General features: G+C 53.6%; 1 protein-coding gene across 1 annotated transcript in view; it reads left to right on the forward strand.

Moving 5' to 3' along the window:
• GRIN2A (glutamate ionotropic receptor NMDA type subunit 2A) overlaps positions 1-13,227 on the forward strand; it is a 291,832-nt gene that overhangs the window by 255,715 nt on the left and 22,890 nt on the right. The window contains exon 12 of the mRNA XM_056107403.1: positions 8,944-9,131. Coding sequence (XP_055963378.1) covers positions 8,944-9,131 — 188 coding nt within the window. The remainder of the gene's footprint in view (positions 1-8,943; positions 9,132-13,227) is intronic.

The following is a 13,227-nucleotide window of genomic DNA, read 5'->3' on the forward strand; positions in this document are numbered from 1 at the left end:
CCCAAGGGGGACTTTGAGTCCTGGTGGAATGAGAAGCCCAGAGTGTTCCTCCAAGCCCTGGCCTTGGACATGTGACCGCTGTGAGCCTCCCCCCTCCACCCCCAACAACTTTCTTCCTCCCTCTCAAATGCACCAGGAAAAGATTCTTTTTTGGGGGGTCACACCCAGCGATGCTTAGGGGTTACTCACAGCTCTGTACTCAGGAGTTAATCCTGGCGGTGCTCGGGGGAACTTATGGGATGCTGGGAATTGAACCCAGGTCAGCTGCGTGCAAGCAAACGCCTTCCCTGCTGTGCTATCACTCTGTCCCCTCACCAGGAACAGATTCTTGATCCTCAGAACAGTTGAGAAGCTTTTAGCTATGGGGCACACCCCAGCACTTCCTAGAGCTTTCCAAAACACAAACCGCAGACACAACCACCTCTGTCACCAGCCGCGGGGTCGACAGAAAGCATACAGGAGACAGCGAGTGGGGCACGAGCTGTCCCCGAGCCCCACGGAGGACTTGTGTCTCACGATGGAGCTGGCGAGTGTGCAGGTGGGCGGCAGGTTCCTGCCCGGTGGCTGGGCACCCGAGGGCACTGGGCTTACTGGCCCTGAGAGTCCCCAAAGCATGTTGCACACAGAGACTTACTGCCTTTTCCTCAGGAATCCACTGACGCTGCAGGTCAGGCGGAGGGAAGCTGGACACTCTGGTTCATTCTCTCGTGGCCTGCCATGATCAAGGGAGAGAGAGAGAGGGAGAGAGTGAGTGTGTGTGTATGTGTTCTCAAAGTGTCAGGGCGGTCAGCGAGAATGCAGGGGGCCCGAGGGGTCATACGGCCGGAGGTGAGATACCTACCTTGAGTGCAGCCAACCCTGACTCAGTCCCTGACACCTCAGATGGTCCCCTGAGCCCAGCCAGGAGTGATCTTTGAATGCAGAGCCAGGAGTCAGTCCCAAGTCGTGCCAGGTGGGACCCTAAACCAGAAAAGAGAGAGGGGGAGGAGGGGAGAGAGGGGTGAAGCAGGGGGAGAGAGAGAGAGAAAGTGTGTGTGTAGGATTTGATGTGAAAATCTTGCAATCCTGTGGGCAGAGGGGATTTTCCAGGAGGGGGTTGTTTCGGCCTCGGGTGGGCACCTGGGTGACTGATGAGCCAGCCCTCTGGGCAGGGTGACACCCGACACTGACTGAGCCCGCCTGAGCCCACAGTCTCGGGCAGGGTCCGGGCAGCCGAGGGCCCTCGCGAGCACTGGCAAAGGTGACTGGGATGCGCGTGAGCTGACTCTCGGAGCATCTGCTCTAGGGGAGGAAACGAGCCCGGAGCTGAGATGCATTTAGGTTTATAAATGCTCAGTCATCAGCAACGGGTGTTCTCGGGGTGGCGTTGGTGAGGGGGCCCACTGCAAGCCTGGCACTCGTGCCAGACCCGAGCGAACCAACCGGGGTCCCCTGGACGGCTCTGAGAAGCTTCTGTGTCAAAACCCAGCAGGTGGCTTAGGGATCAGGATCCAATTCCATGGTAATTGATTTTGATTCTCAGTGATGTGTTCATGATATCGGAGGCAGTTCCAGATTTTTCTAGAAGCTTCCATCTGGAGCCCTCAACTCTCCAGTGCCCTCTTGATTTCAACCCCCGGGTAGTGGTCCTGGGAAAGAGCCAACAGGCATCTTTTGGCCTCCCTCACACCAAGGAATTTGCCAGAAGGGTTGAGAAGGAGGACTGTCTTTCAGCCAAGACGCACTTTCTGCAAGGCTCAGAGTATGCAGGGATGTGACTGTACTGATAAGGCAGGGGATCACGAGTCCCTTGAGTGTGAGGGCCCCAAGGGATTCTGGTGCACAGGCTTCTGAAGCCCCTGAGTTCACTAGCGAATCCGCACAGGGTCTGGGAAAGGTTATTTGGTTGAGTTCTGAGAGATGGCAGTGCTCTATCTTTAGTGCTCTGTGTGAGTTCAAAGTGTGGGTGCGTGTCGCAGACATTCAGTGGTTGAGAACCACCACCCCAGGCCTCCCCAGCAGAGGAACAAAGAGACGGGGGACCACAGACTGATGGTCAGAATGGCCCCTTGATTTTGATTCTCCGTGATGTGTTCATGATATCTGAGGCAGTTCCAGATTTTTCTAGAAGCTTCCATCTGGAGCCCTCAACTCTCCAGCACCCTCTTGATTTCAGAGTTGCTAGCATACTTACAGCACATCTGAAGGGGTCAGAGGTGTAGGACTGCATGGAGGTGTGATTGGTCATTTACAGAGGTAAGGCACTTCGTTGGAGACAGTTCTCTTGGGGGGATTAACTCTGGGAGATGCACTGTCTCCCAGGGACATCTATATTGCTTTTCTCTTTCCCTGTAGTTGTACAGACTAAACAATTAAGTTTACTTCTTATTAATACTTGCAATTATTTGGATAAACACAGTAAGAGATAATAGATTTCAAAACTTAATTCTCTGGGCTCTGAGGGAAAGCAAAGCTTTTACCGTAAATCCAATGATAAGTCCTCAAGCTGGTCCAGTTTGTCCTTCCCCATTGGGAGTCCTGTCTCTTGAGTCGTAACGGCTTGCATCAAGACTGTGCTTTTATGCTTTCTAGAGTGTCCCATTTCGATGGTGGGATAGCTTTGCCACTCTCCCTGGGTCACCCCAGGCCTACGGCAGGACCTCCTTTTGTGGGGTGTTAGGAAATATGGCAACTGAAGCCCGAGTCAAGTAGTTATGACAGATGCCCAGGAGTAGATCTATTTCAAAGTCAATCAGCTCCCAAATGTAGGAGCACAACATTAATGGTCTTTGTGTGTTTAAGCAAAGAGCACTGTTCTATGGGAAACTATGAAAAGGCTCTAGGGGAAAAGAAGAGCAAGTAATTGACTTCAAATACCAAGTCCAGAATCACCAGAAGTTTTGCCTTATAACTAACCAAGACTCACTTGGGGAGTGTAACAATGAGAGGCGAGGCACAAAGAAAAGATTGAAGATAAGCTCGGAATTAGGGGTGCTCACAAGAGCACTGTAAGCTTCTCTGGGGAAGAGGAAAAAATGGAAACTCACTGATGAAGCCTAAAACACTTAGGATTAATATCCAACACTGGGCCAGCAAAAGGACAGGTGTTGTAAGAGGGAACGGAGTGAGCTCAGGGTTGGGTGCAGGCCACAGGGACAGCACCTGTCGTCATCCTGTGTCAGTGGTCCCCTTTGCCAGTCCCAGGGGTCTGGGTGATGCCACCACTTGGGACGCTGCCAGTGCCATCACAGCCCTGTAAGCTGGAGCCATCAGTGTCCCCTCAGAGCCACAAAGGCCACGCCACCCACAGAAGTGATCAAACCACCTAGCCACCACCTAGCCATGACCGTGTGGGATGAAGTCGCAGGATCAGGGCAGGATGCCCGTCCCCAACCCCGTGCTGGCCCATGTCAACTGGGCAGTTAGGTTGAGAGCTCTGCGAAGAGCTGGGAACGGAAGTTATTTATCGGCGTGTGTCAGGATGCGCAGACATTGCATAATAAGACGTTTAGTGATCACCAGTCCGAGACTCAGTGGAACTGCAGCCTCCTCTAAAAAAACGGATCACCTGGAATGCGCCATGGTCGAGGCCGAGGTCAACCAGAAGGCCCGAGCATCCTCGCGGAAGTCTCGCTTGCCGCACCAAGCAGGTTCCTTCCAGGATATCATCTGAGCAGCTCTTCTCCGCTCTATTTTCTTGCTCGTGGCAGAATCAAACTCAGAGGGGTTCATTTTCGGCTGCCGAGTTCGAACGCAGGCAGAGACAGTGAGCTGTTCTCCTAACTGGGGTAGCGTCATCTCCCGAGAAAATCAGATCGACGCTGACCTGGTTTCTGAGATCCACCCCCACGCTGCAAATACAGCTCAGAAATAATTGCTACCCCATCTGAGAGCTGGGAATTTTCTTCAGGAAAGCACTGGCCGCCTCTTTGCTTTGCTTTTTCTATCCTTTTTTTTTTTTTGGTGCTTGGAATTAGTTCTTGTTAAACTTTATTAAAATAATATTAATGGATCATCAAGGCCACCGATGCAGAGTTCAAAATGGACAGAAAGGGTGGGGGGGAGAGGCACTAAAATTGGTTCTCAGTGCTGTAAACTCCGAAAAGAGAGAGGAGGAGGGAGAGAGGAAGAAAGGAATGGGCAGGAGCTCTCTTGCGATGGGAATAGAGACAGAACGCGGGCCAGAGGGCCCAGGTCTCACGGTCGGGCTCAGCGAGAGTCAGAAGCGGCGTTTCTGGTAACCCTCGACAGCTCCCTTCCCTGCCCCGGGGCCTGTGCTGTTGTTGTTGGGTTGTGCCCAGGTTGGTCTCTGTGCCCCGTCAGCCTGCACAGCTCTGCCAGGCAGTCTCCCTGGGGTGGCGTTGCACAGAGCCGGGCAGTCCCCGTCACCTTCACACTCGCCGTCTCCCTGGCCCGCCGTGGAGGGTCCTCTGAGAAGCTCCAGGCTCAGAAAGCAGGCGGCTGCTTTGTCCCCTGACCACCACCAGCCTCGCTTCTCTCCCTCCAGACGATGTGCTTCCGGCAACTGCGTGCTGGTGTCTCTCTGCTTTGGGCTGCCAGTCCGAGGTGCCCCGAACAGCCGTGGAGACCAGAGCCTGCTGCCTTCCCACCCTGGGCTTACGTCACTGGAATCGCTTTATGTTTTCTGGTTTGTTTGGGGGTGCTCAGCGCTTACTCCTGGTTCTGTGCTCTGCGTTCCTGGCCACGCTCGGGGGACTGTATGGGGTGCCGGGGATTGAACTCAGGTCAGTTGTGTGTGTGCGCAAGGCGAGTGCCCTCCCTGTGGTGCCGTCTCTCTACCTGCCCTGGAGCACTTGTTTCTTTCTGGAGGTAGAAATGAGCAATCGAGGTTCAGAGAAGTGCGTAGCTGCTCCTGTTGCCCCCAAATCTCCTTCCTCTTAGCACGGCAACTGGAGGGTGCGCTCTGCAGGCCCAAGTGGACAGATAGGAGATAGGCCTGGGAGCGTCTGCACACACACTCATGCACACACACAGCACTCACGCACACATACACACAAACATCACACACACATACACACAAATATATACACTCACATATACACACACATACACACTCACACACATACTCATGCGCTCACACATACACTCACGCACGTGCGCGTGCACACACGTACACGGCCTCCTGGACCTCCACGCCCCTCCCCTACACTCTTTTTCTCAGTCCCTGGTCAGCTGTCCCCTGGGTTCCTGCCCTTCAGCCTGGGCCTCTCAGTCTTGTTCCTCCCTCCACACCCCACCCCTGCCCTCCCCTGCTTGCCCTGTCTCTGTCTTCTCTCCCCACTCTCCTCCTCCTCTTTCCTTCTCTCTCTTCTCTCTCCTCTCCCCTCTCCCCCACCGCCCTCCTCTCCCTCCCTTCTCTAGCTCTTTCCCCTTCTCTCTCCGTCTTCTCTCCCTCCCCCGTTCTCTCTTCCTTTCCCCCTCTCCCTCCCTCTCCCCCTCTCTTTTTCTCTTGCTCCCTCTATCTCCCTTTCCCCTCTCTGACTTGGTAAGGCTTCTATATGGATCTTCCTTGTTCTCTCCTCCCTCTTCTTTTCTCTCGCCTTCTCTCTCCCTCTCTCTCTCTGCTCAGAATCTTCTTTAATTTTTTAACTGAATCACCGTAGGATAGACCCTTACAAAGCTGTTCATGATTGGGGTTCAGTCATACAGTGTTCCAACACCCATCCCTCCACCAGTGTCCATTTCCCAGCACCCGTGTCCCCAGGTTCCTCCCCATCACCCCCAATACCCCCAGCCTGCCGGTATGACAGGCACCTCTCTCTCTCTCTCTTTCTCTCTTTTTCTCTCTTTCTCCCTCTCTCTCATTTTGGGCGTTGTGGTTTTCAAAACAGATACTGAAAAGTTATCATGTCTATCCCCTTACCTACTTTCAACGCTCAGTTCTTGCCCAGCGTGATCATTCCCAACTATCAGAATCTTCTTAGTTAGAAAGAAATACCAGAGCAGGAGAGACAGTACAGTGGGCAGGCTACTTGCTCTGTACGTGGCTGACCCGAGTTCCGTTCCTGGAACCCCATCTGGTCCCCTCAACACCGCCAGGAGTGATCCCTGAGCACAGAGCCAGGAGTGAGTCCTGAGCCCAGTTGGCTGCAGCCCCAAAGCCAAATGAACAAACAGAAATAGAAGTGGTCGCCCTCAGCCTTTTCCGCCCAATTCGCGGAGAGCATTATGCCAGAAATAAGTGCCACATATGACAGGGACAGCCTCAGAAAGCACAGACGTGAAATCCATCAGCGACAAGACCGTCAGAGAACCGGAATCTTCCCAGCTGCCCTCAGACATTAGGGGGGTGGGGTGGGGTGGGAAGTGGGCCATGCCCACCAAAGAGAACCCCCAAAGGGCAGAAGTTACTAAGGAGCGACACAGGACAGCGGGCAGAGCCTGGATCAGATCCTTATCAGATGGAGACAAGAGGAGACAGATTCCCAGGGGAAATCATTTGCCATGAGGATGGGGTGAGTCGTACGCAGGCCTCACCGGGGGCTACGTCCCGACAGACAGACACGGCGTGCAAGAGGGCAGGAGGCACCTCTGCCCCCCTGGGCAGCACCTTGTGTGACACAGACGGAGAAGGGCCTTGGCTCTGACTGTTCCTGTCTCTCAGCACCCGATGGGGACACACACACCCAGGGTCACCTCAGCTGCAGACCTGGCCACACAGAACCGCAGCTCCTGCCCGCCCCTGTCTCACAGGAGAGAACCCCAAGACTGGGCCGTACTCAGATGGCTGGCAGAGGACCTGCACCCCAAGCCTGGTTCCCTGCTGGCCCCACTACGCTGAGGGGTGGAAGTTGCCGCCGGCCAGCTTAGTTCTCTTCCAGCAGGAAGCCCCCCGAGTGTGGCTGGGAGCTGTGTCAGAATGCTCAGTCACCCCAGAGCAGCCCCCACACACACAGTTTTATTAATTCATTGGAGCCCCATTGAAGGCTGCTTGCATGCTAATGAATGAATAATTAACTTTAACTATATAATTAGCCCTAGAATGTGCCGAGACCCCCAGAGAGCCGCTGGGAAGAGACTCAAGCTCAAACCGGAAGCTTTGGATTAGGGAGGGCTGAGCCCCCCCTCCCACACACACACACACACACACACACACACACACACACACACACGCCCACGGTACAAGCCTGGTGACCCCGCAGAGGCCCAGCTTGACCTGGGAGAACCGTGGTTCCAGCCTAGGCAGCGGGATGAAGAGAGGTGTCAGGTGGTCCCAGACTTGGGGTTGGACCCCAAGGCCACAGGAGGATGAGGACATGCTTGGGAGGCTCATCTACACCTGGCAGGAAGTGCTTGCTTCCTCGTGGGGGGAACCGAAGAAGGGGGACGCCGGCTGAGTGAACCATTTCCCACCGTTTGAGGAGAGGTGTCTGTCCCTCTGCGTTGGGCATGGCCCGAGCCCCCCCAGCTCTCCTGGGGGATGGCAGTGACCAGGGGCAGCCGCACCACAAGATGCCCTCCTGAGCGTGGAGGGGTGGGGAGCCTGAGCCCCTCCATGTGCCTCTCCGACATTGGCACCCAGGGGCATTTGTGGGGGTCGCGAAGGCATGACAAGGGGTCCAGTCCCTGGTTATCCATGTTTCAGGAGCCCTCGGAGGTCACTCACCTTGCCTTTGGCTGCGTTCCTGCATGGTCAGTCCCCGGGGGCCACCGTCACAGTTTCCACCCTACAAGGGGCCAGGACAGCAGAGATGGGCAGTCTGGGCCTCCCTGTCCAGGAGCCTGGGGCTGTGAGCCCAACGGGGCCGGGCAGGGCCTTGTCAGCCACTCCTTCAACTTCAGAGAGGTGTGTGGCCTCGGGAGGCTTCATTGAGGTGCTCTTTTTTTTTTCTGTTTGGGTCACATCCAGCGATGCACAGGGGTTTCTCCTGGCCCATACACTCAGGAATCACTCCTGTTGGTGCTCGGGGGACCATATGGGATGCTGGGAATCGAACCCGGGTCAACCGCGTGCAAGGCAGACGCCCTCCCCGCTGTGCCGTTGTGCCAGCCCCCCCCATCGTTCTTTTGTGACATTCTGTCCCAATGCCCATCTGTGGTCCAGTTTGTGTCATCTCTCCCCACCCCCACACCTGTCACACCCTCCTCCTGTGTGGCCTGTGTGACCCTGTCCCAAGTCTGTAATGACCACATCCCCAAACAGCTATTCCAAAGCTCAGGGTGAGGTTATGACATTGGAACCTGGGGGTGGGGTGGGGGTATTATTCCCCCCACAGGCTCCGACAGCTCAGCTGAGAGTGACAGCAGACACAGACGCCCTGAGCCCCAATCGCAACCTCGTCTTCACAGAAGAAGTTTGCCCACTTTTGTTTTTAAAGTTGTGTGTCTATTTGCGGGGTGTGTGTGTGTGTGTGTGTGTCCACGTGCACACACACCTGAGAAGTTTTCGAGTCTATTCACCTGTTCCTTGATGAGGTTGTCCTCCTCTGAGTGATGGGATTAGAGGAGATTTAAATGCTAATTTCGAGCTTAATATTTCTAAACCATTTTGGTCTCTGAAAAGGATGGAATCATTAAGAAGCAGCAGACCTGTTTCTCTGGGGAGGAAAAGGCTGTTTCTTCCTGCCTACCTCACCGGTTCTCCTGTCCCCAGCATTTTCTTCTGCTCTGATGTGATCCTTTGTCACGTCGAGGGCCGCAAACAGGCTCTCAGCTCTCACTTGTTTGACGCTTGAATGACGCTTGACTCATTTGGGCGCAAGGACGCTTCGTATCTTTATTTAGCTTGTGACCCGGAGCAAAAAAAAAAAAAAAAAAAAAAAACAACCAACCAACCAAGCAACAAAAAATAAAACAGTTCTGGCTTTTCTCTCCTCCTTAAAAATAGCTCCTTGTACGGTGAGGGGCCAGTGTGGCCCTGAGTCACGGGGTGTGATGCTATCCCTGAGCTGGTCCCCACCAGGCCTGTGACTCCTCCCCTGCTTTCTGTTCGGTCCGTTCCAGGAAGCTGGACGCCTTCATCTACGACGCGGCCGTGCTGAACTACAAGGCAGGCCGGGACGAGGGCTGCAAGCTGGTGACCATCGGCAGCGGCTACATCTTTGCCACCACGGGCTACGGGATTGCCCTGCAGAAGGGGTCCCCCTGGAAGAGGCAGATTGACCTGGCGCTGCTCCAGTTTGTGGGTGACGGTAAGACCCTGCAGCCCTGCATCCTCCCCTACCCCCGACCCCCGCCTTCATCCCTGTGCCAGCTCTTGAGCTCCTGACTCTGCTCCAGAGCTCAGATCTACTGTTCAGCAGAGCTTTCTCTTGCTTGTTCACTAAAAATATACCCAACGAGCGCTGCTCACACCATCCCGGCACGCTTTGCAACGGTGTAGGCTGGAAACCGAGTTGTAGACAACCCCAGTTTGTGAAGGGAATTTATGTTAAGGACACAGAAGTTTTGATCTCAGTGAGTTCGGGAAAGAACTGAACCCGCTGGCTTTGGGATGGGGAGGGAAGGCTGTCCCGACAGTCTGATAGTACCATTCACACCATCGGTGCAGAGTGGGGCTGTTTCAGGGGGGCTGGGGGCTGTCTCATCCCACAAGAGCATATTGGTCTTGTATGGAGACTTGGGGGGCTCCCAAATGGTGCTCAGGAGGCCTTGGGCCCATTCCTGGGGATTTTAGGCCACCCAGGTCGTTGGTACGGGGGTCACATGAGAGAATGCACCAAGAACTTGGTACAACACCCGAACTCAGAAATGGTTCAGTGTGTCATTGGTGGCTAGTGAGTATCACCACTCACTAGATGTATGTGTGTGCGCACACACACACACACACACACACACACACACACACACATTGACCCATAACCCCATGGTCATCACCATCCCCATCATGACCCTCACCCTCGTCCGTGTCACCTCTGCCACTGTCATCTTCACTGACACAACTGCCCTCCACACCCTCCTCCTCTTCCTCCTCTTTCTCCATTCTGTGGCCCATCTCCAACTCAGTGATTCAACTCTGCTTATTTTGTGTCAACTGAGCACGGGAGCATGGAAACCACCTTCCATACAGAGGCTGGGCTCGTGACACAGAGTTGAAAGGCAGAGGTCTAGAACTGGTCCCAAGAGCCATTGCACGTGCTGGCAGAGTGTCTGCGTTCACATGATGGGTTCTGTCCTGGCTCATTGCTTTCCTGGTCAGGCTGTCAGGGGTGGGAAATCCGTCTTCTCAACTTCCTCTTTCGAGACCATCTGGAGGCAACGATGTCGCCTGAGAAAATGACGTTGCCCCAGGGGGCATCTTAAGATAATCTTCCCGGAAAGCCGTGTCCAATTCTGAATGTCTGTCTAGGAGTAAATACATGAATTAACACAGCTGCCTAAATATTTCACTTATCTTATGCAGCTTCAGCAGGATTAATTATGCTCTAAAATTAGACCTGTGAAAAGCGCAGTGCTGAGCGGTACCCAATTATTATTCATCCACTAGAAATGGAGTGTTTATCTCTTGTTATAGAGGAGCTTCAGTGGACGATTACAAGTCTAATGAGTGTCAAAAGTATTTTTTTTTAAAAAAATTGTCCTGATGTGCTGTGTAAATAGAACCTTCGGGTGAGGTGTTTGATTATTGGGGTAACCCCTTATGTGAAGTCTGCCAGGAACTTCCCAAGATGGGGTGAGCTGCACCCACTAAGACCCACCTCCCTCTGCCCATCACCCATGAATTTCCTTCTGAAATCCTGGCATTTGTCACAGGCATCTCTGGGTCTTGGTGACTGAGTATCAGCACTCACAAGATGTATGTGTGTGTGTGTACGCACACATACAAAGAGAGAGAGAGAGAGAGAGAGAGAGAGAGAGAGAGAGGAGAGGCAGGTGGGTCTCTGTCTTGGGTAGCTGAGAGTGTACTTATAGGACACAACGAGACATACAAAAACGTGGTGAGATTTAGAGAAAGACTAGGATGGGCCAGAGTTTGGTAGCGCCTCATGCATTTGCTCAGCCAAGGACCAGAGTTTAGAAAGAGTCTGACGTTTCCCAGACACCTAGAGCCAGTCATTGAGTGAGACCATAAAGATGGAGAAAATCTGGAACTCAGCATCTGGGCATTGCTGACTGCAGGAGGGAGGTCGAACAGGCTCCGGATTGGGTCTTAGGTCTCCTGGGGTTGGTGATTTAGGAAACACATTATTATAGTTGAGAGAGCTCGGTTACAATAGTATACAAGTCTATACCATAGTGTATAGACTTGTTGTACAACGTTCCTGCACCTTCCTGACCACCAGAGTGTCTCCCAGCTTTCCACCCCAACAAACCCCCTTTGTCCCTGTGTCATTGTCCCCTTCTCATTGGTCCCTTCTCATTGGCCCCTTCTCATTGGTCCCTTCTCATTGGTCCCTCCTCATTGGCCCCTTCTCATTGGTCCCTTCTCATTGGCCCCTTCTCATTGATCCCATCTCATTGGCGCCTTCTCATTGGTCCCTTCTCATTGGCCCCTTCTCATTGGTCCCTTCTCATTGGCCCCTTCTCATTGTCCCCTTCTCATTGGTCCCTTCTCATTGGCCCCTTCTCATTGATCCCATCTCATTGATCCCATCTCATTGGCGCCTTCTCATTGGTCCCTTCTCATTGGCGCCTTCTCATTGGCCCCTTCTCATTGGTCCCTTCTCATTGGCCCCTTCTCATTGGTCCCTTCTCATTGGCGCCTTCTCATTGGCCCCTTCTCATTGGTCCCTTCTCATTGGCCCCTTCTCATTGGCCCCTTCTCATTGGCCCCTTCTCATTGGTCCCTTCTCATTGGCCCCTTCTCATTGGCCCCTTCTCATTGACCCCTTCTCATTGACCCTTTCTCATTGGCCCCTTCTCATTGGCCCCTTCTCATTGGTCCCTTCTCATTGGTCCCTTCTCATTGGCCCCTTCTCATTGGCCCCTTCTCATTGGCCCCTTCTCATTGGCGCCTTCTCATTGATCCCTTCTCATTGGCCCCTTCTCATTGGCCCCTTCTCATTGATCCCATCTCATTGGCCCCTTCTCATTGGCCCTTTCTCATTGGCCCCTTCTCATTGGCCCCTTCTCATTGGTCCCTTCTCATTGGCCCCTTCTCATTGATCCCTTCTCATTGGCGCCTTCTCATTGGTCCCTTCTCATTGGCTCCTTTCCCACTCCCAACCACAGCTTCTGATGATCTCAGTGTCCATAAGCCAAGGCCAAGGATTGGTTGGTCATCGGTCCATACTGACCATTTCCTTGCTTCATTTCTCTGCACTTCATATGAGTGAGATCATTCAGCGCTGTCCTTTCTACTCCTTCTGACCACCTTTGTCTAACACGGTGCCCTCCAGCTCCATCCATGTCACAGGAAGCTGCAAGATTTCCTGTTTCTTAGAGCAGAAGCATGTTCCACCGGGTCTGCATGCCAGGCTTCTTTCCCCCACTCAGCTGCTGTCGGTTGTTCAGCTTGCTTCAGGGGCCAGCCTGTCATCTGAAGCATGGCCGTGAGCATGAGTGTGCGTTTCTGGATCTTCTCTGATTCGTGTGTTGGTGTTTTGTGGCACATTCCACGAGATGGAATTGCTGGGTTCCGGGAATGCTCTATTCTGGCTTTGGGAAGGAATCTCCATCCCGTGTTCCTACCCACTGTGAGTGAGGGGTCCTTTTCCTGCCTACTTCATGGTATCATGGTCCTCCCGTTGTTCATTGATTTGCTCGAGCGGGCCCTGTAACATCTCCATTGGAGACTTTGTTGTTACTGTGTCTGGCATATCGAATACATCACGGGTAGCTTGCCGGGCTCTGCCGTGCGGGCGAGATACTCTCGGTAGCTTGCCGGGCTCTGCTGTGCGGGCGAGATACTCTCGGCAGCTTGCCGGGCTCTCCGAGAGGGACGGAGGAATCGAACTCGCATCGGCCATGTTGGCTGCGTGCAAGGCAAACACCCTACCTGCTGTGCTATTGCACTTGTTCTGCCTACTATGGTGCTTTTTTTAAACATAGTTTTGAGATTTGAAGAACCAAAAGGAAGATCATAGCCATGATGATTTTCTTCGGTGAGGGGCTGGCAGGCATTGAGGCAAGAAGACTGCAGTGAAGTGTGCTGAGGAAGGGACTCACACCGTGACCTGGGGCCCTTCTGGGAGCCAGCGTGGCACTTCATCCACAGTGTTCTCACATGTCCCTCCCAACATGCCACAACAGTGACAGTTGGCCTTTCCATATGTGTTCTGCCAGTAGATCAAGTTCAGTGGGGTCCAGAGGGGCTGCAGTGGAGCTGCTCGTGCTCTGCTGGGAATA

Source organism: Sorex fumeus, unplaced genomic scaffold, assembly GCF_029834395.1.
Source record: "Sorex fumeus unplaced genomic scaffold, SorFum_2.1 ptg000165l, whole genome shotgun sequence".
NCBI lineage: Eukaryota > Metazoa > Chordata > Mammalia > Eulipotyphla > Soricidae > Sorex > Sorex fumeus.